At 53.2% G+C, this 27,750-nt stretch overlaps 1 protein-coding gene across 1 annotated transcript; it reads left to right on the top strand.

Annotated features, from left to right (window-relative positions):
* Positions 1 to 1,725: 1,725 nt before the first annotated feature.
* LOC128949402 (serine/threonine-protein kinase pim-1-like) lies at positions 1,726 to 6,738 on the top strand. Its single transcript, XM_054294265.1, is given in 8 exon segments — positions 1,726 to 1,752; positions 2,746 to 2,832; positions 3,591 to 3,876; positions 3,879 to 3,959; positions 4,167 to 4,343; positions 4,630 to 4,765; positions 5,677 to 5,800; positions 6,673 to 6,738. Coding segments are annotated over 8 exon segments (984 nt in total).
* The last annotated feature ends 21,012 nt before the right edge of the window (positions 6,739 to 27,750 follow it).

Below are 27,750 nucleotides of genomic sequence, written 5' to 3'. Positions count from 1 at the left end.
CACCAGGACAGAGATGGCACTGCCAGCCTTGGGCTGGAAGGTGCAGGCATAGATGCTCTGTGCCCCCCCGCTCACCTCCTCGCACTGTTGCCATGCATCTCCCCTGTAGGAGGAATTTAGGAAATACAGGGATCAACTTTTAAGGATTATGGAACATAGATAGCTTAGATAATAAAAGATTGTTTAGCTTAGAATAGAGTGTTGTTAATTTAGGGAAGCTTTTAAGTAGAAATGAAAGAACTGTCATAATAAGAATGAAGCTGTGAGAGGAAAAGCTGGGCTGCAGCCCAACTGGAGCCTGCAGGCGCTCCAAGCTGTCAGCCTGAAGAGGCCACCTGCAGGACAGAAGGATGAAGATGGAGAAGTAGTGAGGGGATACTTTGTTTCAGCCCGAGTGCCAATAAAAGTCTAAAATATCCAGAGTGTTGTAAGACTTCCTTCCTTGCCAGGCTGTAGCTGAGTGGACAGTCCCTTTCAGAGGCCCAAAGAACATAGTGAGGTAAGCAGCTTTGCTTACCTGAAGTGTGGAATGTTATAGGTAAAAGTTAAATTAAGTTAAAATAGGATATAGTTCAATTATATTGTATTAATTATGTTATATTATTTGTATTATGTTAAAGGGGGGGGGGCTTATAAGAATGTGCTAGAAGGGTCCAGGGTTTGGTGAAACAGGGGTCTGATGGGGCAAGGAAAGGTCGAAGAGAGATTGGATGAAAGATCTGACCAATCATTCGAAGCCCTGCAGAAACGATTGGTCCAGAATGAGCAGCGGTAAAGACCAATGAGAAGCCTGGAAGTGGACCAATCATCATGAGGATCCAAAATGCACCAATCCTGGACTCAAGGGGAGTATAAATGTGGGGAGTTCATTTGGGTTAGGGTTCTTCTTCTTTTAGGGTACTTGTTGTTTGGGAGAACCCAGTGCACTTGGGGTGAGCGCACTGTTTTCGTTTTTGGCTTGCTGTGTGAGTGCCTGGGCTTATCCTGGGCACTCCGTTCCTTGTAGCTATTTTAATAAACGAGAACCTCTTTCTCTGGAGAAAGTTTGGCCTCGTTCATATCCGTAACATGGAATGCCCGTGGGAAGCTGTGAGGCTTCCGGGTAATGAATGCCAGGAGATGAGCTCACATTCAGGACAACACTAGGAGGCAGATGTGAAGTCCTTTCTGGGCCTCTTGTCTTGAAGATGTCAGGGTGATCAGCAGCAATCACCATTTGGTTCCCACCCTCCTCTCACTATGTCACCTGTGGTATGGAATGGCATTCTCACAGCAGCATCTGGCCCTTCCTCCCTGTTTCTCTTTTCCCCACTTTTCAGCCCAGAGCCCCAGGGCTCATCTGGGCCAGCTTCATCCCCCACGGGTGTATGCAACCACCAGGGCCTCCTGCAGAGCCCCATTCCCACTCTGCTGCCTCCTTGGCCTTTTCCCACATCTGGGCCAGCCTGCTGTTGCCAGCTGTTGGGCACACACCCACAGCATATCACACCTGTCAGGGAGCAATTTAATGGAGGAGCCCCTGCTAACCACGGCTCACCAGCCCGGCACTTTTCCCACCCAGCTGGGGCTCCATTTGGACTCCATCTGCTGGGATAGCCACTGTGAGGGACTGCTCAGGGCCTGGATGCTCCTTGAATGGTGCCCACGGGCCTGATTTCCACGCCTCCCCATTCCTCCTACCCCTAAGGCTGCCTCAGCCTTCTAAACACAATTTTTCTTACTCTAATGGCTTCCTGTGCTTTACTTCATACTGTAAGCAGGAGTACACAGTTTGGATTGTCTTTATTGTAGAATTAATAAAAAGAAGTTGGAAGTGCTGCTAGAGTTTGTCATTTCAAACTTGAAGCAGCTGCAAAAAGTAGAGAAGCTTTCTGTGCAGCTTTTCAGTGAATTTGAAGTCTCCTTCCTCTTCACTCAGTTTCAGCATATCTGTTGATTTTCCTTTGCTGTCATCTTTTAAGCTTCATCACTTGTCTGTCGATCTGTAAAAAACCCTGTAAACCCAACACAAATTTACTATCCTTTGTATTTTTGTATTTTTCCTCTTCTGGAAAAGCTGAGACTCCTGTGATCTTCTCCTGTGATCTAGACTTTGATTCCCACCTTGGCTCTGGCTAAGAACAGAACAAATGGAATTTATTACCTGCTAGTAAGATCTGCTAGCAAAGATCGCAGTTAGAACTAAGCATGATGCTTCTCTCCCTCTGTTGAATACACATCTTTGTGTCTAAGCCTGGGGATTTCCAGGAGCACCTGGGAACTAATGCCAAGGACAAAAGTCTCACTCTTGCTGGTTTGGACATGGATGTTTGGTAGGATTTTGATCTACATCTTCAGTGACCTACAGGAACTGGATCTTTGACACAAAGTGCCTTCAAGCAACATTTCTAAGTATAGTGGGCAATGAAGTCCAGATACTAATGAGTTGTGGTTTGCTTGAACTCTGTGTAACATATGGTACAATATCCCAAAACATGTTATTTTTGAGTGTTTCAGGCATTTAAAACTCAGGCTTATTCTTGTCAACGCTTTTCTTTCCTCCCTTCAGAAATCTGCATGCCCAGGTACTAATTTCTTTCTCAGTTTGTTGACAAGTTACCACTCAGACAATACTTGTTTCTTGACCCAGAGATGGGGCAACTGTCACCATTAGGCCGGACGTGACATACACACGTGATCAGGGTGCAAGAAGAAAAAGGGTTTTTTTATTCTGCGTGTTCTCCCGCTTATACACTCTTACCAAAGCGTGATCTTAAGTCCGCCGCTGGCCTTGGCTCGCAGGTGGCCATCAAGCGAGTGTCCCGGGAGCGCATCTCGGAGTGGGCGCGGCTGGTGAGTGAGCGGGGCCAGCGGGAGGAGCCGGCGGGGTGTGCCGGGCGGGGCTGAGGCGAGGCCCAGCAGGGCGGCAGCCGGAACGCTGTGAGGGCAGCGAGCGTGGAGTGAGCGGGGGCTGCGCAGTGCCCCGGGCCGGGCCATGGCAAGCCGCGGCGGGGCCGGGCAGGGGCTGCCCGAGGCACGGCGCAGCATCGGCCCCGCTGGCGGCATCGCGGTCCCCCCCCGTGCCACTGGCCACTATATACATTCATGAATGAGATGGGGCATCCGAACCAGTGTCGTGAGCTATTTATTCAACACATCAGTCTCAGTACATTGTTAGGACAATGGAGACAGATTATGTTAACAGCTCTCTGATCCAAAGGAAATGCCAAGGGGGTGTTACATTACAGCACAGCATAAAGCCATCTCAGCCTAGGTTTCAGCTAATGACACATAGAGCAAAACATATTGACAAAAATTCTATCCAATCATATGAAACACACGTAATGGTAGTTAACACAATAGCTCATTCATGAGAGACAAAGCACAGAGACTCATTCATACTAACCTTCTAAAGATATCCATTAAATAACCTTGTTGCAATCTATAAAGACAGATTACAGAAGTCTATTGTGCTATTTCTCACGTCTGCTCTACTGCTTAGAAAACTTTTTGCTGTATTAGCAATGTTCACAATTCTACTGTCAAAAGCCTGCCTTTTTAACCACTTTTCTAAAAACCCTCTAATTTTATGAATCCCAGCACCCCCGCAGCGCAAGGGCGCCCTTTTGCCCCTGGAACCGGCGCTGCTGTGGAAGGTGTCGCAGCCTGGCTTCCGCGGCATCGTGCAGCTCCTGGACCAGTTCGAGGTGCCCGAGGGCTTCGTGCTGCTCATGGAGCGTCCGCAGCGCTGTCAGGACCTCTGGTACTTCCTGCACGAGCGGCGGTTCCTGACGGAGCCCGTCGCGTGGGGTCTGCTCCGCCAGGTGCCGGAGGCCGTGCGGCGCTGCAGCAGGTGCGGCGTCCTGCACTGCCACATCAAGGCTGAGAACCTCCTCGTCACCTGGCTACAGGTGAGGCAAAGCTCATCAACTTTGGCTGCAGCACGATCCTCCAGGACACGTTCTACACCTGGATGTCAGGTGAGCCCAAAGCCCCAGCCGGGCAGCAGAGGTTCCCCCTTTGCTGGAAGAGGGAGGGAAGGAGGGAGGGAAGGAGGGGGAATCCTTCTTCAGCCAGCTGCAGCCAAGTTGCTTTTTGGCAGGGCAGGGGCTGGCTATTGTGGAACGGGAGCTGGCTGGGAGGGAGGGAGCAGCATGGGCCTGATGAGCTGCCCCCGTGTCCCATAGGAACGCCGGAGTACAGCCCACCGGAGTGGATCCTTTTTGGCTGCTCCCATGGCCAGCCAGCCACCATCTGGCCCCTGGGTATCCTGCTCTATGAGCTGGTCTGAGGGCACCTTCCTTTCCCCACCAACGAGGACATTGTCCGGGGCCAGCTCTTCTTCCCGCCACGGGTGTCTCAAGGTGGGGATGTGCCTTCAAGGCACGAGGGGAAGAACGGGGTTGGGAGGGGCAGCTGGCACATAAGTGTCCTGCTCTTGCAGCTGGTGAGGAGGTGGATCTCATGGGCTTAGCTGGAGGAGATGGCACCTGTGCCTCTGTGCTGGTGTCCTCCGCAAGAGAGGATCGATAGAAAGCTTTTGGGTGCAGCTCTGAGCACTCCTGGTGTGTCCTGGGCACTGTGGAATGTGGGAGAGCATGGACAGGAGCCTTGTCCCGCTGAGCGGCGGTTTCTGGTTTCTCTCTGCAGAGGGCCAGCACCTCATCAGGTGGTGTATCTGCATGGGCCTCACAGACAGGCCATCACTGGAGGACCTTTTTGAGCATTCTTGGCTGCAGGAGCCCTTCCTGTACCAGGAGACAGCAGAGATGCATCCCTGTGCACAGTAGGATCCAGGAGCCCAGCAAGTAGCAGCGGCACATGACTCATGGCGCTGGAAGAAAACCCCGGAGCGTTTCCCTGCAGCCGCGGCGCGGAGGAGAGAGTGCAGCCAAGGAGATGCTTCCGCTGGTCCCCACGAGCTGTGGAGGGAACTGCTCCGTGCTGCCTGTCCCATTGGAGAAGTGGTGGCAGTGCGGTGAAGGTGCCACGGACTGGGACAGGGGAAACGTTCCCCTGCAGCTCAATGGCATCGTGATGTCCCCGCAAGCTGAGGCACAGCTGGCGTGTTCTTCTAGAGCAGGACGTGGAGCTGGGAACACCATCCTGGAGCTGGGAACACCATCCTGGAGCTGGCCGCTGGAGGGGCAGAGCCCAGTGGCTTTGGCTGCGGCCCCTGCCTGGAGGACATGCTTTGCACCCCGATGCAATCAAGATGAGTCCCCAGCCGGCGCAGGGGCGGGGGGATGCTGGTGCTTCCAGGCAGGGCAGGGCTCGGCCTGGCCACATGCCGGAGGTTCCCTGCTTGGCGGCGCTGGGGAATATTAATTTTCCCACCGGCAGCCAAGCTGCTTTTTGGCGGGACACGGGACCAATATTGTGGAAGGGGAGCCGGCTCCTGGCCTTGTTGACAGCTTCTGCCAGCCAGCCTGGCACGGGCTGAGGCAAGGGCAGCCAGCCTGACAGGAGCATCCATCCATGTGGATGGGGGACGGCACAGGGGACGGGTTCCGAAGCCGTGCCCCAGCTTTATGGGTGGGAAAGGTGGGGATTTTCCCCACCCGTGGACAGATTTAATTCCCCACGGAGTGGTCAGACCACTCAGGCCCGTGAAACAGTGACAGGCTTTGTACTTTTTCTTGTTTCCAGGTCTCGTTTTGAATTGACTTCCAAGCAATTGTTCTTTGTTTTTCCCAGGAGGATTACACCTGGTGCCCAGATGGGGAAGCACCTGCAGCGTCTGTGGAGCGCGTCCAGTGCCAGCGCTGCCCCAGGGGCCATGGTCTGCGGGGACAGCCCCTTCCAGAAGGACGAGAACCTGGTGCGGGATGGGCTCCTCCCCTGGCAGCAGCTCTCCAGAGGTGGGCACCCGGCTCCACAGCTGGGCTGGCAGAAGGGATCCGGGCAGGCGGCAGCGGGCACACGGGCATCCCGCTCCTGCAGCTGCTGAGGAGGTTGCTGTGCCGTGATTAAGCAGAGGAGGTGGAATGTGGCCTGCCCCGCTGCTCTTCTCTAAAAACAGAGAATGGGTCGGGAGGTTTGGGCTCTGAGCACAGCCAGCAGCCTGGCCCAGGCACAGCCATGATGGGACAGGGGCACAGGAGCCTGCTGCGACTGACCGTGGCTCTCTGGTTTCTCTCCGCAGGCTGCCAGCACCTCATGCCATGGGAACGGCCCCGCTCAGCCTGCCAGGCTGGGAGGGCTGGAGGGCAGCCGGTGTTCATTTGCTGTCAAAAATAAATTGGGATTTTTTTGTCATCGTCATCCTCGGAGCATTTCTTTCATCCTTTTCCAAGCTTTGGCCTCCTGTGATAAATGGATGTGATTAGTTCTAACAAAATTGTAATTATTTCAATATTTTTGGAAAATAATTGGAAAGGTATATGTGATTAATGTTATGAAACAAATGAGTTTCTTTGTAGATGATACCTGTGGGAAACAGGATACAGGAGATTGGAATGGCCTTGATGAGCAAAATTTAGGAAGCCTTCCAAGTCAGAATTGGCATCAAGACAAAGTTAAGACAACTCCTAGGACAGGATCGGCCGTGACATGAATAACGCTGGGACAATTCCAGACAGAGAGTCTAAAATAGTGCTCTTATCTATAAAATAATGAGGCTTAATTGGAGCATAGTGCTCACTTGCATAACACAGGATTTGGGGCACAGGCACAACCTGTCAGGTTATTCAGAGGACAGTGAGGAAGACTGTCGGCCTTCCTCCAAGAAGAGCACCAAAGAGCCAGAAGCCCCCTTAGCCCCAGGGGGAGCATGCGCTGTGTGTGTGTGGTGATGCAGATTTCAGGAATTGGAAATAGGAGGAGATTTACAGGAAAATATTGATGAATATGTATTAGCACACAGTATATAAGTTGTGTTTGGATCCTTTTGCCTTTTGCATGTGAGGCAGGGTTGGAAGCCATCCCCATACCCCGATCGATCGGTTTTGCTTATGCTTTATCTGAACCACTGCCAAATTTCTTTTTGTAACTACTGGATTCTATTTGATTGTATTATTTTATCTCAGTAAAACTGCTGCTAAATTTTAAGTTTCTGGTTTATTAAATTAGACATATGGGACCCCATATATAACATCAGGAATATGACTTAATCGTTTACAAAACCAAAATGAATATTATTCATCTAAATTAACAAGGAATAGAAAAGCATTCCAGACCTAATCACAAAGAATAAAGTAACAGAAATTATGATACTTGATGAAATGAATACATTTTTGCTTAGTTAATAGCTCAATCTCCTCTGGCTTTTGATCTCCTTCCTAGAAGGGGTGCAGTTCTTTGATCTCCTCTTCACGAGGGGCACAGTCCTTAGAGTTTGGTCTCCGCTTTGGCATGGCGTGTTGTGTTTTGCATGATGATGACTACCAAAAACACCCCTAAAATCCCCCCCAAAACCCCCAAATCTCTTCAACTCCCACCCCCCCGCCCCAAACCTCCCCCCAACCCCCTCAGGATGAATTTTTGGGTTAATTTCAGGTAATTTTGGGTGATTTTGGTACCTTGTGGATGCCAAAGTGGGCGTAGGATTCAAACCCACCCAAAATTCCCCCTAAAATTGCCCTAAAATCCCTCCAAGTCTTCCCCAAACCTCCTCAGGATAGATTTGGACGTAATTTTGGGTTAATTTCTGGTAATTTTGGGTCGATTCTGGGTGGATTTTGGATGGTTTTGGTACCTTCTGGACAACAAATTTGACGTAGGATTCAAACCCAGCCAAAATCTCCCCAGATTCTCTCAAAACCCCCCTAAAATTCCCCCAGAGCTCCTCAGGATGGGCTCTGAGGTAATTTTGGGTGGATTTGGGATAATTTTGGGTCCTTTTGTGAAGCGGAGAGGGCCCCGGGTGCAGAGCTTGGAGGGGGCTGAGCAGTGGGGCAGGAAGGGGGGGAGGGATGGAGGTGTGAAACCCCCCCGAGCATCCACTGATGGGGACACCCCTAAAAAGTTCTGTGCCAGGACTGAGAAACGAACGGGACTTTTGGTTTTTTTGGTCTTTAGGTTGTTGTTTATTTTTCTCTTATCAACAGTTCAGCATGCCAGCTGCACACCAGACTTAGTGTACAAAGAGAAGGCACCAAAAGTCACAAGACACACAGGTTCAAGGTCTTTTAAAATGATTTTGTCCAATTAAATCTTAGAATGCATTTTATTTCTACCTTTCAGCCAGTAACTAATTCTTTGTCTGCCACTCATCATCTGCATTGCAGCTCTTTCCAACCAATCACTCTGTGCTCCCAACACAGCAGAAAATGGAGTAGATGAAGGACAAGGAGATCAGACAATGCCCAAAATCCTCCATCCTGTCTTCTGTTCACCCTCATACTAAAATCCCAAAGCTCTCGGTTTTTCACCCTGTGATAAACTACACTACTATCTATTTCACACACTCGTAGATTCCAGTTCATCCCAAAGCCTTGGAATTTTTCTCCATGGACAAAGGTCAAAAGCAGTGCTCTCCAGGGAATCAGGGCTTCTCAGGACAGGCAGGGAGACACACATACTAACTTTTAGTGATTGGAGAATAGTAACATCAATATGGTAATTACAGGAGTTATGATAGGCTATAGGTAAAACTAAAGGTATAGATCGATTCTTCTGTGTGAAGATGTTCAGCAAAGAAGAGTATATAATGCACTGTAACCAAAGCTAAAGGGTCTCCAGGCTTGTGTGCAGCTGGAGCTGACAGCTGTAGGCACAGGCACTGCCACCCACAACCCTGGACTGCTGTGACATCTTGGATACAATAAACTGTATTTTGAAGAGCTGCCTCGAGTCCCACATCTCTCATTCAGGTTCTTACAGGAGAGGGACACGGGGTGATGGAGAGACAGCAGCAACTCCGTGCCGTGCTGGCAGTTCCCGCTCCTTGCTGCACTCAGGAGAACCAAAGGGTAAGGAAAGATATGGGCAATGTTAAAGATACATATTAAAACATTCGCTTTTTGCAAATATTAAAATGGATTTTATATGTGTGGTGTTAAAGTAACTTTGTTGTAAAGATACAGTTTTTATTTCTGTTGTTAATTAAGCTCAGTGGAATAGCTGCTTGTGTTAAACTGCCTACTTGGATGGGATCACATCCAATGCACACAGGATGAGGATACCTGTACAGATCTGCCAACTATCAGCACTCCCCATCTGAAGGCAGAGTGGACCAAGGCCCAAAAACTGGCAGTGATAAAGAGAAGGAGCCAAAACCACAGCCAAGAAACACACATGCTCTGAAAAGGCAGACCCAAGAGGGGCCATGTAAAATCTTTCCTGGAATATGTAAAGTAGTTTATGGATATGCATGAGGGTCTGTGAATATGCAACAGGCATATGTAAGGGAAAGGTATTTCAGGGGGATCCCCGAAGGTAACAGGGTGCTCCTGGCTGAGTGCCAAGATGCACCCGGCCATAATAACCTTTGCTCCATGGTCCTGGTCTCCCATTGTCCATTATTAAACTTTGTACATTTTAACAGGAGAGTGAACGTGTTTTTCACTGTAAAAAACGCCAATCATTTGTTTTTACAATTTTAAAGTTTAATAGTAATAAAATGGTTATAAAAATAGTAACACAATTAGAGTAATAACAATTTGGACAAATTGAATTTGGACAATATGAGGCAATAAAAACAAAGACTTACGGACGTCCGGGTACATTTTCTGGGCATCACGAGCCCGAAAAAGGACACCCGTTAACAAAGCATTAACCCTTAAAAACAATAGCCGGTTACATATTCATGCACTTCATACATGATGCATAAATTCTATTCAAACACAGCATTCTGTCTGGTCAGTGTCAACTTCTTCCCTCTAATCCTAATAGCACATTCGAGGCAGGAAGAAGTTCGTTTCTTCTGATAAGAAGGCAATAAATTCTTTTTCTCTGAAAGATCTAGGTGTCCTGTGGCTGCTATCTTGCTGCAAGTCCTTTCTTTTAAACAAAGCATCTTACATGGCATAGTTTCTATTTTAGCAAATTTTATAAACTAAAACTATATTTAACACAGTACTTAAGAAAATTAATACAGCATTGCTTTCTAACACAACATGTATAATATTCATTTTAATATTTGCGAAAAGCCAATCATAAAATATATGCATTTTTCACACGGGGGATGACCCAATGAGACAGCCGGGGGTGGGAGGGATTTTGACATTGGTATCCCGTGCCAGTGGAGGGACTGGATTTTGTGAGCTATCTGAAGGGCATACAGGGAGAAGAGTTACTGGAGAATGGGTTAGGGTAGAATCCAGGCCGATGTGTTCAGTACAGACCTGGGCAGAAGGTAGAGAAGGAGGGGAGATGGCAGAGAGCAGGTGGCTCATCTGTGCTTTGGAGCAGTTTCTGTCTCTCATCCTAATCTTGGTGTCAGTGGGTTCAGGAATGCTGGGGGCAGAGCACAAAATCTGGGTTGAATATTACAACTTTGAACCCTTGAGAAAACTTCATAAATCATGTGAAAAATTGGGAAAAATTTTGTGAATCTTACCACCCCCTGAGTTTGCAAAAGCCAGAGTGTTCCCCTAACTGAGTCCCAAAATGCTCCATGAAGAACTGAATCAACAGAAATGTCTGGGAACTCCTTAAAGAGCCAATGAACAAAAGGCTTCCAACTTCCCTTAGTAAAAGTCTTCCCCTCTGAAAGGAGAACCTCCCTAACTGGAACATATATGCCCCTCTCAGCTTTGGATAATTTGTTACCCATAGCTGCTCCTGATGTACAGGGTCGCTCACCCACAGTACTAAAAGATCACCCAAGGATCCTGCACTGTAGGCAGCTGTTCCCCAACTCACTGCTCTGGCAGCTCTGGATGCAGGTGTTTCAAAATGTCCCATGGGCTTCACCAGTTGAGCCGGCCCTCCTGCCCCTTGAGGGTTCCGACGCTGCCTTCAGCAAGCCCTGATAAAACTCAGGTCCCACTCCAGGGCGGAAGCTGAACCGAGGCATTTTCTGTCCGGTGACGGTAGCGCAGCCGGATCATCACTGGAGTCGCTCTCAGGAATTCTCAAAGATGGTCCCTGTTTGGGCACCACTTGTTGTGGCATGTCCACAGCCAGCCTCTGTGAGAGACCTGCACTTCCAGAGCTGGGAGCAGGCTTGCTTAAACTGCTGATGAATGAGGCAAGAGAGGGGTCTTTCTGTGGAACTCCAAACACTGTGGATTGTGCTGAAGAGGCTCCAGGGCCAGAGACAAAATATGGCTGGGCACACATGGTTTTATATGGGGGATAAGAGGGTCTTATATGCAGCAACCCAGGACCAACAGGGGAAAAGAGAGGGGAGAACATCCTAGGTGGAGTACATAAAAGGAAAAAATGAAGTTCATGATACCAGTAAACACCTTCAAATCCCCATAAGCCTGCAAAAGCCATTGGGCAAGACCATTGCATTCAGAGGAGTGTCTCACTTTAATTCATTGTCTTTGCCCTGAGGTATTGCAGTTCCAGTTGTAGGCCCCTGGACCTCCACAAAACTACTACTTCCTGAGATATCATTGCTGGGTGAGGAGCTCAGTAGTGCTGAAAGCAGAGGCCTGTCCTTTGTGTTCCATTTGGGATGGCAGTGGAATTTCCCTGAGTGCACATTCAGACGCACCTACATGGCTTCTCATGCCAAAACACCAAAACTTAGTGTGCAAGGTGGCTTCTTTGAATGACATTTAGTCCTTTGAAATATCTGCAGCAAGTGGTCTGAAACTGCTTTCTGAGCCTGCTCCTTGGGATCAGCTGTGAGGGGCTGAGGGCTGGCCTGAGCCCTGTGCTGTGTCCAACTGGGAGCAGGACCAGAGCCTCACCTGCAGAGCAGGCACTGCCAGAGGCCCTGGAGATCTTGCCTGCTCTGCACCCACCTTTATAAATGTGCTGTAAACATCAGCTGGTGCTGACATGTTGGAGAGTTTTTCAAGAATGACTTAAAGAAAAGGCCATGAGACATACAATTGAGAGAAAAGTATAGGGGAAAAGTAAAGCAGTTTCTAACAGTTCTCAGCCTTCTGATTTGTATAAACAATTAGACTCTCTCAGGCATCATTCTATAAACAATGGAGTTCTCAGATTGTCTTCCCATAACAAGTAGAACACCGTCTCTGGGAAGGCCTGCCATCCTGAGAGCAGATGTAAAAGTTTTGGGAACACTGGTTTCTGTTTTAGTTTCTGGTTTCTGTTTTGGTTTCTGTTTTTAATAAACAATTGTAGGTATTCTAAAACAAAGGGAGTGGTTAGAAGTTTCTCTGTTAGCCTATCATGACATTGGATTACAGAATATTCATGGCATTCGTTAGCACTGTTATTTAAGGTGATTGATTGATCAATAAAGTTGGAGTTCGATGCATTACCAGGATGGTCGTTCTCCCCTTCACTTCAATACTGACATTCCCCGTGGACACCTTGGTTTTGTCACTGTGGGGAATTTCTTTCCTGAAGCCCGTGGGATTTCCCCCGGGCAGCTGTGATGAGGATGCTTGGGGAGTGTGGGGCTTTGGGGGCAGCTGCCTGGGCAAGGGCTGAGCTCGGAGCCCTGTTGAGCCCATGACCCCCTCCACAGAAGCAGCAGCAGCTACAGGGCCCAAAGCCCCATGCCCCCTGCCCAGCACAGCCTGCCCTGTCCCTGCAGCTGTCATCCGAGTGGGGCCCAGGGGCCAGTGGCCGCTGCCAGCAGCAGGAATGCGGGCATGGCGAGGATGCCCTGGCTTGGCTTTTGTCTCTTGAACAATGCGGGCTCAGGGGAGTGTAGAGCAGGCTGGGAAGCAGAGGCCAGAGCCTTTGGAGGCTGCAAGCCTTAAAGATCAGCCCCTGCAGCAGCCCAGATGCAGGTGGCCCAGTTGCCAAGGCTGTGGTGGCCTTCAGAGCGTGCAGGTGGATTTTGCATGCCTGTGGCCTGCTGCCTGCTCTGGGCCCAGGAGCCCCTGTGGCTCCAGCAGGAAGGGTGGCTGAAGGTTTGCTGCCTGCTTTGGCGGCATGGCTGCAGGGGCCAGTGCTGTGAGAGCCCCCTGGGTGAGGGCTGGGGACAGCTGAGCTCTTGGGGACAGCGCTGTGCACCAAGGCAGGAAGAGCAGTAGTGCCCAGTGCCAGGAGTGGTGTCAGTGGGAGCCCCTGTGCGCAGGACCCCCAGCCCCAGGGTGGCTGTGCCAGCACCCGCAGGGACCTCCAGCCCTGCGAACTCGGATCAAGAGGAACCCACAAGTGTGCAAATGCTGCCTGCGCCAAAAAGAATGACAAAATTAGAGATGTTGTAAAAAGAAACAGTATTTATTTGCTGAAGATCGGCAAAAGCTCAGATTTACAGAACATGTTTCATTTTAAAAATCCTTGTAAAAACAACAATGTACAGAAGATATTTACATGGGATCCGATGGACTAACAATCTTCAAAACATATTTACAGAAATCTTCGAAGGCAGTGAACATATTTACAAGAAACTTGAAGCTTTCAAACATATTTACAAAGGCGTGGCATCTGCACCATCATCTGCATCAATCCTGGAAGAAAGGAAGCAGCAGAGCTGGACTCAGGTGCCAGCCCTGAGGCCAGCAGGGCTGGGAGCTTGGCCCCAGGGGCTGGGCCGGGGCTGGCAGGGCTGGCATGGCCCCAGGTAAGGGCAGGGCAGGCCAGGACTGGTGTTTCTGCCACCACAATCCAGGCCCCCTGCGGGCACCGTGTCCCTTAGTGGGGCCATCCAGCCCAGCCCCAGCCTGGCGCCAGGGGACCCAGTGTGTCTGTGGGCAGGGCGTGGGAAGCAGCTGCCTGTCTTACCTCTGGGGCTCCATGTTCATCCAAGGACCATGGGCTCCTCCTCATCCTCCTCATCGACCTCCATTTCCTCGGTGTTATCCTCCTCATCAGCCTCCATGTCTTCTATGTTGTTCTCCTCCTCTACTTCCATGTCCTCCACAGGATCTTCCTCCTCCACCTCCATCTTCTCCTCCCTCTCCAGCACCATGTCCACTTCCATCTCCTCCTCAGTTTCTCTTGCAGTCTGCAAGGGGAAGCACAATCTCTCAGTGGGCATCCTGTCCCACACCATCCATTCCCACATGGCTGCAGCCTGCCCAAGCCGGGTGCCCCCCTGCCTGGGACGGCACTGTACCCCCACTGGCACAGAAGTGCACATCCTGCTGGGATTGGCGCTCCAGAGCAGGCAGCAGGAAAAGCCCAGTCAGCAGCAACAGCTCAACAGTGAGGGGCAGAGCACACAGCGAGTGGCAACTGACCCTTGGCAGCCAGTGAAGTGCCTGCTCTGCTCGTTTCCAGGCCCTGGACGTTCCACCTGGAACCCTCTGGGAACTGTGATGTCACTGAAATTTCAGGGCTGCTGCGCAGTGGGAGATGGGGATGGCAGAATGATCCAATCCTTGAATGGTTTGGCTTGGAAGGGACCCTAAAGATCATCTGGTTCCAAGCTGAGCAACCTCCCAGCACACCAGCTTGCTGTGGCCCCTGTCCCACCTGGCCTTGGATGTTGCTGGGGATGGGGCATCCACAGCCTCTCTGCACTGGTCCCCGTGTCAGGGACAAGCACCCTGATAATAAAGAACTTCTTCCCATCATCAAATCTCTTCCAGCTCTTGCAGTTTGATCCCATTCCCCCGTGTCCTGTCACTACAGTTCCTGACAAAGAGTCCTCTCCCACTTCCCTGTGGGTCAGGCTGTTCCTGCAGGGTCACACGTGTGGCTGAACCTGCAGACAGGAGAGAGAAGCCAAGCTCCCACTCAGAGAAAATGGGGAAAGTGACAAGAGAGATGAGAGTAGGAGGAAAAAGTAGAGACATGCAAGGCATTGGTTTGGGTGGGCAGTGGGATTCATGCCTTTTATTGGAGGCCAGGTTCCCTGGTGCACTCAGTTCCTGTGTGGTGGCCTGTCCACAGCCAGCCTCTGTGAGTGACCTGCACTCCTAGAGCTGGGAGCACGCTTGCTTAAACTGCTGGTGAATGAGGCTCTAAAGGGATCTTTGTGTGGAACTCCAAACACTGTGGTTTTCCCTGAAGAGGGTCCAGGGAGGGAGACAAAATGGGGCTGGGGACACAGCGTTTTATATGGGGGGGAACGGCAGCAGAGCATTACAGTGAGCCCGGACCAATAGGGTATAAGAGAGTGGGGAACATCCTAGAGGGAGTACATATAAAGAAAAAACAGCAGTTGAACTGAGTGATGCCAACAAAACGTGCGGAATCACCATGAGTCTGCAAATGCCCATGGGTGACACCATTGCATTTAGAGCGGTGTCTCTCTTTTACCTTGGTCACTTTGCCCTGAGGTATTACAGTTCCAATGGTAGGGCCCTGGGCCCTCACCTCTCCCTCCTTTTTGTTTTCTATCAAGAAGGCTTCTGCCACAGAGTTTTGCAGGCATTTAGCAAAAATGGATACAATAACCAGCACAATGAATACAATAAACAAAGCCCACAAAACAGTCTTAACTAGAGATGAGAGCCAGCTTTTGATCCCCCAGTGTTTGAAAAGTGCACTGAACCAGTCGTTGTTGCTTTCCATCTGGATCTTGTTTCCTTGATCTTTTAGCAGCTGGATGCTCTGGTATATTGACTCCCTCTGTGACAGCAGGTTGAAAAAACACATGCCTTCAAATGCCTGACAGCCATGGCCATGGACAAGAAATTGTGGCTTGTCTATGGAAGCACCCAGCTGAAGGCACGCAGCTGAGGGAGGAGCATCCAGATTCCTGCTGCAGCAGCAACAAACGGCAGCATCCTCTGACTTTAGCTCATGTAGTGTCTGGAGGCTTGGGTGGCCTAAAAGTAAACAGATATAGTAGAAGGTGGAATGTAAGTTCTGGTCCCAGTAAACTTTCTCTTCTGTAAGCCAAGGGTGTGAACACAGCTTATCAGAAGAATCATATATCAATGCTAAAATATAGTTTTTACAAACTTTACGTCATACATCATGGTCATGGTTTGAGAGGTAGTGAGGTTTTTGGGATGGTGTGTTCACACCAATGGGTGCTCAGATTTGAGTATTGGCACCTGGTGCGGTCACTGGGGACATGGATACGCCTCTGAGAACACAGGAGTTCAAAGCAGAGAACTCCCAGGGGAAGCTCTCTTGGGTCTGGCAGGGAAAAAAGGTCAGACCTCCCCTGCCATCTGGGCGGGGCAGGGGAAGCCATGCAGCCAGGTGAGGAAGGTCTGGCCCCGAGGATGGAAGGGTGGAAGAGTGGAAGAGCACCGAGAGGCATCGGGCAGCCACCCACCCCCAGGAGAGAGAGGGAGAGAGGGAGAGAGAGAGAGAGAGAGGGAGAGCCAGCCTGTGCCTGTGGCTGTGCTGCCTTGAAACTTGATAATATATGCCTGCAGCATGGATGAGAAGGAGAAGGGGGGGGGGGGCAGCAAGAAGGTCTCCGGCCGCTGTGGGAGTTCTGGGCAGGCAGAGCCCGAGATTTTAACCCTTATTTTGGACAATGAAAACTTTGCAGAACAGTAACCTTCCTGGAAGAGAGATAGAGATGAAACAGAGGAAGAAATGGGCAAGTGTGATGAAAGTTCCTGCAAGTGAAAGATGTCAGAAGAGTGGGGAAGAATCTTAGGTGAGAAAAGATGATGCAGTGGCCTTAGCTGGACTTTTCTTGCATAGCCCTGGACAGAACCATGTTTCTTGTGACACAGAGACTGCATCCAGGGAGAGGCAATGGCTCAAAGCCAAGAGGGTTAAGTGATGAGATACCTTGGCCCCAGGGGGTGAAATTTGGGGGGGCAGGTGTCCCGAAAGTGAGAGACTGTGCTCTTTTTGGACCGGGACAAAGCATCCTTAAAAGGAAAACCCTAGAAGCAGCTCTGGTCCATGTGCAGTGGTGAGAGCACTGGACATGGAAGGAAGAGGTCACGATGGCAGATGTTCTCCAGGTGGTCCCACCAGTGACATGGAAACACATGTGTGGGAATCCATAAAAATCGGAGAGTTTTAGGAAGGTTGTAAAAAGGACAGGCCGCAGAAACAGCAAGAATTGTGAAGTGCTAAAGCAGCAGTAAAAGATATATAAGCTGTTGCGAAGACAACAGGGCTGTGTAATGGGCCTGATAAGTTGCAACAAGTTTATTTAGTATATATCTAGAAGGCTATGCTTATGAATACAGCTTTATTCGTTGTCTCTTACAAACCAGCCGTTGTGTTGGAGAATCGGCCGCTATTGTTTTAAGCAAAGCTACGTGTGTTTAAAATGATTGGATAGAACTACTGTTGGTATGCTTTTGCTCTATGTAATTGGCTGAGACGCATTTATGGTATGTTGTAACATTAAGTTTCTTTGGCCTGCTGCCTGGTCAGCGAGCTGTACGCATCTTTCCATTGTCATAACTATGTAATGAGACTGATGCTGAAAACATAAAAAGCTCTAGACACTGATCAAAGCAGCCCCATCCTGTTTGCGTCTGTATATAAACTGCCAGCATACGAAACACGAGGTTTTGACGGTGTTTCCTGGGGAAACCTATGGCACAAGAAGGACTCCTCTCCTCTTGATGAACAGAGAATTGATTATCTAAAGGGTGGTGATGGACCGAGAGTTGGTGATCTGAGGGATGGATGTATTGGGAATTTGGTGGGGGGAGGAGGAAATGCTTTTGGAAGATTTTTATTTTCCTTGTGTTTTTTTTTTTTACTTGTAGTGTCGTTAATAAAGTTTTCTTTATTTCTAAGTGGGGCTCTGCTTTGCTTATTCCTGGTCACATCTCACAGCAGAAACTAGGGAGAGTGTATTTTCATGGGGGCACTGGCTTTGTGCCAATGTCAAACTATGACATATATATAATAAATTAATAAATCAAGCCTTCTGAAATATGGAGTCAGATTCTCGTCTCTTCCTGCATGCAAAGACCCCTTTGACCACCGTCACATGTGCCCTGGCTGGCTGCAGGCTAGGCACATGTCCTGCCCTCCTGCCCTGTGCCAAAGGCAGCAGGGATGGGCAGCTCTGGGCACCGCTCTGAGCACGGCCAGCACGGCCTGGGCACCACGGGCAGCTGGGACAAGGGCACAGGAGCCCTCAGCTGACGGGCGGTTTCTGCTTTCTCTCCTTGCAGCCGGGCTCTGCGGGTGCTGAGGCTGCTCTGGGCTCTGCCAGAGCTCTGCTCGAGCTCAGCGCTGGGCCAGAATCAGCCAAAGAAGAAATGGTGTGACCTGCAGCACAGACTTGCTTGAGCATTTTGGCAGCACAGCTCAAGTCTGCAGAGTGTACACCTCCAAGGGAAAACATGACACCCCTCAAAAAATAAACTTGTTCAGTAACTTCTGAAATGAAATCAATCTGGGAGGACCCCAAATGACATTTTTCAGCTTGCTGAAGCTGTAGCTCAGCCCTTCTCTGAACAGTTCTCTCCCCCCCACCTCCCTTTTACTTTCCAACTGCTCCCTCTTTTCCCCCAGTGAATTCCCAGCCCATTGCAGTCTCCATCACACTGTTGCCTTCCTTGGTGCCCCTCTCCACGAGGAAGGCTGAGCCCCAGGCTTAGAGACTCATCCTGTCACTGGCTGAAGAGCAGCAATGTCTCAGAGGTCCAGTGGGATTTTAGTGTCATTCAGAGCCACTCTCCAGCCCTCAGCTCTCCTCGCTGCTGAGCTCCCACTCCCTTTTCCTCATCCTTGCAGCAGGATGAGCTCTGTGAATCCCCTTGAGCCTCCCCACTCTTCCCAGCCCATGCACCCCCCTCAGTTAGGGTGAAGCTGAAGCTTCTCTGTCTCCTGTGGCACACCAGTCCAGTGCCCTAAGCAGGGAGCCCCAGCCCCAGAGCACACCACACAACAGTGCAGTCTGGGCTGGAGCAGCTGCCCTGCAGCCCTGGCTTGGCTGTTTGTGGCAAGGCAATGCTCCCTGTTTCCAGCTGTCCCTGCAGGATGGCCCCAGGGCAGAGCCCAGCCGGGCTCCCACTGCAGCCCCTGGAGCTTGGGGCACACAGTGCTCCCAGAGGTGAGCTTTCTGGGCAGCACCCGGAGCTGTGCCTTGCAGTCTGTGGCCATGTGTCACAGCACAGGCTGGCTCGTACTGTGTGAATGTACCAGCCCTGGTTTGACTGCCAGGGGCCTTGCCCAGTCACATCTCTCCCAGGGCTGCAGCATTTCACTGGCCAGAATCTGACAAGGCATAGAGATCAGAGCAATGAAATTCTCCAGACTGGGTTTTTCAAAAGCCCTTTAGAAGGAAGGGCTTGAGAATAAACGCTCTCTGTTTGCCACATGAACAATGGGGTGAGTGCTCTCTCTGTCTCCAACCCACTCCCCCCCAGCCAATGTTACAGCCACCCACTTCCTCACACATCCCCCCCGTACCTTCCCTCTGCCGTGTCCTGTCAGGGCTTCCCAGCCCCTCGTCCCTTCCTGGCCCCGTCCCCTCAGGCTCTGCCCCAGCCCGGCCAAGCTGCCCGGCAGCAGCGCCGCAGCCCCACAGCAGCTCCAGAGCAGCCCCATCCAGAGGCACCTGGGAGCCCTCAGCAATCCAGCCAGCAGCACACGGGCAGGAGGACACGGATGGCGCTTCCTGCCTGGCACAGGGCTTGTGGCCATCTCCAGGCACTGCGCTCACAGGGATCCCCACAGCCCCGGCCCCTGCCCAGCCACTCTGTCACCAGCACAAAGGCTTCAGCAGAACCACCACAGGCTAAGGGGCTTCTGGCCATTTTCCCTGCAACACTGCACGCCTGGGCAGCTTTCTGAGCACAAGCACCCTTTTCCCCCTCTTCCCCTATGCCCTGCAGACCCTGGGCAGCAAAAGAAAGCTCCTGGGAGTCTGTGTATTATAACACACTCTATATTCATATACTAAAGAAAAAACAAATAGAAGAAAACAAAAAGAAAAATCTTTAAGAAATGGAAAATTCCCGCTGGCTCAGGTGGCCTCAGCAGACAGAGGTATCAGCTCTCTGCAGAGCTCCAGCAGCGCAGCCAGCCGAGCCCGCACAGACGAGGCCGTGTCCTCCATGCACAGCAGAGCTGATCTTGCACCCTCTGGAAGATGGAATAACGCTCACTCTGCAGTGCCTGGAGGACATACAATGTTTCAAGTGCCAGATCTGACACGGCACTGCTGATGTCCTCTGTCAGGTGTTCAAGGGCTGAAAGAGAAAGGAACAGAGCCATTGTCAGATCCCGGATCTGTGCGGAGCCGAGGACAGCCCCCTGCCAGGGCCATCCCAGCCGGCTCTAGCAATGGCGAGGAGGGAGCAGGGACCAACGGGAGCAGCCCGAAGCTGCTGGCCATGAATCGCCCAGGTGGCCCTGAGATCTCTGTGTGCTCTGCCCACGCCGCCCCTGGTCCGCACAGGGAGCAGAGCCCTCCGCAGCCGGGGCAGGGCTTGCAGCTCCCCCGGCAGCCCCAGCTGCCAGCCCGCTGCCCTCACTCACCATTGCAGATGAGCCAGAGCTCTTCCTTCTTCCCCCTCAGGTGCTGCGCAGCCATCCCTGTGAACACAGAGCCTGTCACGGCGCCAGCGGCACAGCTCCCTGCCAGCGGCGCTGCCGGCGCTGTGACCACACGGGCTGCTGGCCCGGTAGGGCTCAGCCCGGCCCTTGCCGCACGCTGCCGCCCCAGGGCACGGCTGCCAGAGGGCAGAAGCAGCAATGCCCAGGCCAGGCGGGGCTCCACGGCGCCGGGCCCGGCTGGTGCTGCCGGGGCAGCAGGCGGGGCTGGGGCCGAGCTGCGGCGGGCCGGGGAGGGAGCCCGGGCTCGTTGCTCACCGATGAACCTGATGGCCGCCGCTCGCAGGGGCTCCTGTGGGCTCTGCAGGTAGGGCAGGGCCCGGTGCAGGTGCTCGGCCGCTCTGCTCCTGTCCTCTGCCAGCTGGAGAGAGCGGCAGGAGGGAAGGGTTGGCGCGGGCTCAGCTCCTAGGCCGGGCGCTGCCTGCATCCAGCCCCGGCCTCCCCTGCCCGCACAGCCCTGAGGCGCGGCCAGCAGCCGCCGGCGCCGGGCTCCCGAAAGGGAGGGGCAGAAGGCCGGCTGCTGCCCGGGGAGCCGCGGTGCCGGCCCGCAGCCCCGCAGCCCCGCCGGGCCGGGGCTCCATCGGGAGCCTGGAGAAGAGTCCGCGGGGCCTCTGGGTGCAGGGGCACAGCTGCCCGGCCCGCACACTGAGCACCGCGCTCAGGAAGCTTCTCTGGGCTGAGGCTGGGGCTTGCAGGCCGTCCTTACCAGGCACTCGCTGAACTTCCACAGATTCTGGTTCTTCACCAGTCTTTCAAGATCCCTACTCTTCAGGAACTCGGCCACACATAGCAGCGTTTCCTGAGAAGCCTGGAGAAGAGCAGAAAGGCAGAGATGGCCCCACAGCCCATGGCGCAGGACCTGTGTCCCTGTGCCAAGGCCTGGAGGAGGCTGCAGCCCGGCAGGTGCCAGGGCAGGAGGCAGCCGAGCCTCCTGCCATGGGGACAGCAGCAGCCCACGAATCCTCACCTGTGCCACAAGCCGATTCTCATCATGGCAGTGGAAGAAGAGGGGCAGCAGGCTCTTGCGCAGGAGTGTCATCAGGGCCTTTTTTTCCTTTTCCCTTTCTGGAAGAGTCACCAGTGTTCGGAAGAGCAGTATGGAGAGCAGCTGCACCTGGCTATTGTTCTGTATGGAAGGAAGAAAAAAAGACCTCAGCATTGAGGCTGCACGGGGCTCAGCTTGGCGCAGGCCTGCAAATCCACAGGGCACAAAGTGTCCAGGCAACACCCAGTGGCCGTGGCTGGGAGCAGTGAGCCTTACATGGTCAAAGAGTGGCAGGAGGGCCTCAAGCAGCTGCAGTGTGATGGGGCTGGGCATCAGCATGTCATTGTCCAAGATGATAAAGCTGAGTAGCATGACTGTCATGAAAACTATCTCTCCATCTGCATCCCACAGGAACTCCACAAGACCTTCAGTCAGGCTCCACATTTTTTCGGTCTGTGTGGAACACAAGTTTGAGAAACGCCATTCTGCTGCCGCAGGGCCCAGAGGCCAAAGGCCTGTCCCGAAGCACTCGGGCAGCTGAACTGGAAGCCAGGAGAGCTGGGAGCAGCTGCCCCAGCACTCAAAGCCCTGCCAAGCCTAAGCGACTGCATTCCCCAGCTCAGCCTCAGCCGCTGCCCCCTTCTCACCATGGAGGGCTCCTCAATGAGCTCGAGAAGGGCCCTGAGCGCCAGGCGACGCCTCTCCCTGCACTCACTCTGCAGCTGCCTTGACAAGATTTGCAGGACTTTGTTAGCACCATGTTCACTCAAGTCCAGGAACTCGAGGACCTGAAAGGCACAGGGCAGTGACAGGGACCCGGCCGGCAGGAGCCCAGAGCCACACGGGGCTGGGCCCAGGCAGCAGCACAGGGCGCGGGCACCGAGAGGGCAGAGAGCTGGGAGGCAGCTCAGCCAGGCAGCGCTGGCCATCAGGCTCACCTCCACAAGGAACGCCAGGGCGGGCAGCTCCCAGCGTGGCTCCTGTGTGCTGAGCAGCCGGAGCAGGTAGCGAGCAATCCGGGAACACAAGGGGATGGAGACACAGCACATCTCCCTGGCAGGAGGAAAAGGAACCAAGACTGTGGGCCAGAGGGACAAGCCTCTGCCAGGACTGATACAGAGAGGTCTGGCCTTTCCCCAGCATCCTGCAAGGGGCCCTGGGCTATTTGGGAGGCAGCTCCTGGTGGGCACCCTCCTCTCCCAGCCTTTTCCAGTCTGCTTGGCCATCCCTCGGTGACAAGGCCCTCTGGCCCACAACCTTGGGGACTGTGTGGAGCTCCCTGGGCACGGAGCACAAATGTCAGAGGCAGTGGGGAGAAGGGGGTCTCACCTGGCCAGCAGAGCCACGGCATAGTGGTGGGTGTCAGCACACAGCAGCGTGTCCCAGCCACAATTGCGTTCCATTGCCACCACCACATCCTCGTGCTGCATTCGGCAGAGCAGGGACTTCAGGGTCCTCACTGCAAATCTGCGTGCACAGCAAAGCCCAGGTCATGCTGGGAGAACTGGCTCTTGGCCAGGGACATGGCAGAGACAGGAGGAGTGGGATGGAGCACCTGTTGGGGCTGGTGGCAAGGCCGTATTCCTCCTGGCATTCCTTCCAGAATGCATCAACCTCCTCTGGCATATCCAGAGTGCTCAAGAACACTTGGGAGAGCAGATGTACAAAGAAGCGAGGGAAATACACCATCACCATATGTGGGACACAGGGCACCTGGAGGATCTTCCACATCACCACAGTTGCCTGCAAAGGACAAAGACCCCGAGACAGGGCTCAGTGCCGAGGTGTCCGTGTGGCAAGGCCTGAGCAGGGGAGGGAGAGGCCCAGAGACATGCAGGGGGAGCACGGGGCCTGGTGGGCCTGAAGCTGCCCCTGGGCCAGGTTTCAACCCAGCGCCTGAGGCAGGGAGATGCACTGGGGGAAGGAGGATGGAGAGCTGCTGGAGAGGCAGCCTTGGGGCCAGCAAAGGCCGTTACAGAAACTCACAGCCAGGACAAAGACACGCATTTTGTCCCCATCGGAGGTGCACGTGCTGTGCTCTGGCCAGCTCCCCAGGACATCCAGGAGTATGAGCAGTGCCGGCTCTGCAGTCCTGGGCGAGCACATGATGCTCTTCCACATGGTCAAAGCAGCTCTGTGGGGTTAGAGCTCTGTCTCAGGGGGGTCTCAGACATAGCACCATGGCCTGGGCAGCAGTGGGGACCTGAGCTGGCTGCCAGCTCTGCCTCTGCCCATTGCCACTCACCAGCAGCACCCAGGCAGCCCAGCCCTGTGGGGACAAGCCCCTGAGGGGCAGCAAGGGAGCACGGCAGCAGGCTCAGGGGCTGACGTGCTAGGGCTGGCTAAAGGAGCAGCCAGAGGGCCCTGGAACTCTCTGTTGGTCAGACACCTGGGCCAGGCGGTACAGGGTGATGGGCTGGGGAGCCCTGAGCCCTCTGGGCAGGTGGGGCCCATACCTGTCACAGGACGGGGCCACACGCAGGAGCGTCATGACCACGTCAGCGGGCTGTGCTTCCGTGAGATCCAGCAGGGTCCTGTTCAGCCTGTGCTCAGCAAACTGATTGGCCAGGAGCCACTGGTGGATGTACCTGACCAGGGCAGGAACCTGGAGAAGGCACGGGGAGACTTGGAAAGCTGCCAGAGGGAGGAATGTCCCCAGCGAAATGCTTCCCTTCCCACCACACTGCCATGGCCTCAAAGGCTTCCAGTAACCAGCAGGTGTGGTCAAGCAATTCCTGGGAGGATCAAACCCTGGCCACAGGTGGCTTACTTGCTTTGGATTGGTAAAGCCCTCCTCTACGAGCATATCCAGCAGGGCAGCACTGGTCTTGGTTTTGAAGATGTGCGAATATGCTCTGAGCCCAGTGCCCATGGGGCTGGCCTCTTCCTCCCGAATTCTCCTCATTAATTGGCAAACCAGCTGTAGGAGAAGAGCAAGAAGCCATGGATGTTGCAGGGAATGCTCCAAGCGCGGTGCCAGCAGGCCCAGCCCATGTGAGAATGGCTGCAGGTACCTGGGCTGTTCTGCGGAAGAGGCCGCGGGCGGGGTCCTGCTCTTGTGTGCGCTGCAGGGCTGCACCTGGCAAAGAGCGAGTGCAGCCAGAGCTGAGGGGCTGCAGGAGAGGCCAGAGAACACGGCCCAGCCCTGCGCTCCCCAGGCAGGGACAGCCCCTGGATGGCTCAGGGGATGGAGCAAGGCCCCTGTGGGGTGTCTGCCCGGCCCCTCTTCTGTCCTGTCCATGGGCATGTCCCCAGGGAATGGGATGGGATGGGATGGGATGGGATGGGATGGGATGCGATGGGATGGGATTCAAAGGCGCCAAGCTGGCTGCAGGCACCAACCCTGTGGCCCAGCTCTGGCACTCACCCTCCTGCGGCAGCTCAAGTGGCACCACCTCTTTGGTTTGATGTGCTGGGGCAACTCCAGGGCCTTCTTCCTCCTCTTCCAGCCAGGCCAGCTTGGGCACTCTTGGGGGTCTTTGCTCCATGTCAGTGACTGGATTTGTGGCTACTTGCAGGAGAGATGCTACGGAAAAGCTCCAAGTTAGCAAGTCCTGCAGTCCTGCCTGGAAGGCACCTTCAAGACAGAAGCCTCGGGAAGGCTACAGGACAGAAAGTCCTGCACTGTGGTCTCGAGGGCTCCTGCCACAAGGACAGGAAACTCCTGTCAAGGATTGTGGTCTGGCCTCGAGGGCACCGGAGGCAGGGATGGGAGATGCCTCTGGGGCACCAAGTTCTGTGGTCTGTCCTCAAGGTCAGCTGCAGGAATAACGCCTCGGAAAGGCTCCGGGTCAGACAGGAACGAGTGTGCTGTGCGGGGGCTCCTCACGGCACCGCTCTGTCCCGTTCTGCCCCGTCGCGTGATCCAAGCGCTGTGGCGTGGTCTTGTCACCACCAGCTCCTATGTGTCACAAAGGGCCCTTGGACACCCGTTCCATGCCACAGTGACCGTGCTGCACCATGTCACAAAGGGCCCCTGCACACACCCTGCCCTGCCCTGGGGCTGCCCCCAGCCAACCCAAAATGGCCCAGCTTGGAAGGAATCTCTCACACCAAGTGTCTAAGACAGCCCAACAGGGTCTTTAGGAATGGCTCAGTCCATCAGCAAATGCTGCCCTGCTCTGTGGGCTCAGTGCAGCAGAAGGAGCCCCAGGGTTGCCGACGCAGCCGCGCTGGGAAGGGCACAGGACCTTCCACAGAAGCTGGCATGGCCTCCTTGGGACACGTCCCAGCTGTTGAACATCCTAAACCCACGGGTGTGACACAGGCAAGGAACGTGTGGGCCAGGGCACCAATGGTGCTCTGACCCTTTGGGGCCTGGGGAGCACTGACATCAGCAGGTGTGGCAGAGTCCCTGCCCAAGCAGAGCGGCCACCCCCGAGCCCTGGCAACGCTGGTGCCCATCTCCTGCCCCAGAGGCCTGTGCCCCCAGGGGGCTTCTGTGCCACAGGGAGCCAAAGCCCATGTGAATTGGGGGCTGTGCTCCTTCCTGCAGGGGCTGTTGGCAGCAGCACCTGGAGCAACTGCTGGCAACACTTGGTTTCTGTCAGAAGCTCTTACTCCATGCTGAAATTATTTTCTCATTGAAGTAATTTCCTGCAGCACAAAAACACCTTAGTTGCAAAGGCACAGAAGGACCTGTCATTTAACACTCCTCAATTCAGGAAAGTTTTACTTCCCATTGGTCAACTCACATAGTTCCAAAAAGTTGCAAACTTCCCAAATTCATTGGGATGGGGAAGGTGAAGAGTTGGAATTTTGCTTCCCTTCTCATTGCAGCAACTCATTTGCCTTAATGTCATCCTCTGAGAGTCACTTTACAGAACATAACACTGCACAGAGGCAAGAAAAGGCCATTCTTTGGTTTGCAAATGGTTTTCTGTGAAGGGATGATAATATCCTAATTCTCTTAAGGATAAAAGCTCTCAAGAAATGAAAGTCCACTCAGTGTTACAAAAGTAGCCCAAACAAATGAGTAGATGGCAAAGGGGCTAATCCTCCCCCTGGTACAGATATCCAAGTGGCCAGTAAAGTACAGCTCTCCTCTCTTATGACCTTTAGAAGAATCAGGACCATGAACAGGAAAAATCACAGATATTCTTTCTGCCCTCCGTAATCAAAGCTGTGCCAAACCACAGATGCTGCCTTCAAACTGACTCAAATTCCAGCCTAGAACTCTCACCTTCCAGACAACTCCTCCTCCAACACCCCACCAACACCAACGTCCCCAAACTCCCCCACAGAAGCCCTCAACACCCCACCAGGACCCCCAGCTGTCCCTGTCCCTCCGCAGAGCTTTCCCCCCTCCAGCAGATGCCCTGGTTCCCTGCACGTGCCATGGGATGGCACTCAGGAGGATCTGCTCCAAGGCCTTCCCCGGGGGCAGCTCAGGCTGCCAGGCCTGTGGTTCCTGGATCACCCTTCCCACTGAGCCTTCCTGGGCACGGCGGTTCCATTAGCACCTCTGCGCTCAGCTCGGACTGCTCCACTCAGCCAGGGCTGCTGGTAAAGGATCCAGAGCAGCCTGGCCAGCTCTTTCTCCAGCTCCCTCTTTACTCTCCGGGCAGGTAGAACATCCCACAGGAAAGCAACTGGTGCCACAAGGAGCAGGGGGCCTCAGGCACCTTTGGCAGTGGAACAAGGCCTTTGTTTTACATTAGTAAGCACAAGCAATTCACAATAGTACGCAAGTGCTTAGTGCAGACAGACATAAGTGCTAAGCACCAGTTAGCATAAGAAAAACCTGGCTGGCCTAACTTGACATGACAGTGACTTGACAAAAACCTTTAGATATAGTCTGCCAGAAGAACTAAGGGCAAGCAGGGAATCAGCCCAGTGCAGGGAAGCCCTGAGGAAGACTTTGTGATGCTTTAGGGCATGGAGACCGCTCCTGACCAGTGCCTGGACATCAGCTTCAAGTCTAGGAATCTGACACAATGTATTTCTAACCCCCTGCCTATCGAATCACCTCAGCAGAGTAAAGATAGATGGTATTTTTGATACAATTCCTACATTAACCCACTGAAATGTATACATGGTGGAAAAACATTTTAGTGGGGTGCAGACTCCTGCACTCCTGCCAGGTCAATAAAAGGGCTTCTGGCAGACAATGCATTTGTCTGCTGATTTCTTTGAATAAGGGAGAGCCCTCAGGACTGCTGTATCCTGAGGGAACACCCTTGGCCTTGACCTGTAGGCACCTGCACAAACTTAAAATCAGCTGCCTCAGCTACCAGGACCTCTCTTGGCCAGCATCCTGACGTGGATGCAGGGCTGCTGCGAGGCACTGCTGGGACCCAGAGGGACAGGACCGGCTGTCTCGTGTCCATGTAGCACCCCTGACACAGCCAGGGCCA

The sequence above is a fragment of the Melozone crissalis genome, unplaced genomic scaffold (genome assembly GCF_028551555.1).
Source record: "Melozone crissalis strain CALT ecotype California unplaced genomic scaffold, PUWL_Pcris_2 ptg000231l_1, whole genome shotgun sequence".
NCBI lineage: Eukaryota > Metazoa > Chordata > Aves > Passeriformes > Passerellidae > Melozone > Melozone crissalis.
This window is presented reverse-complemented; position numbering and strand designations above follow the sequence as displayed.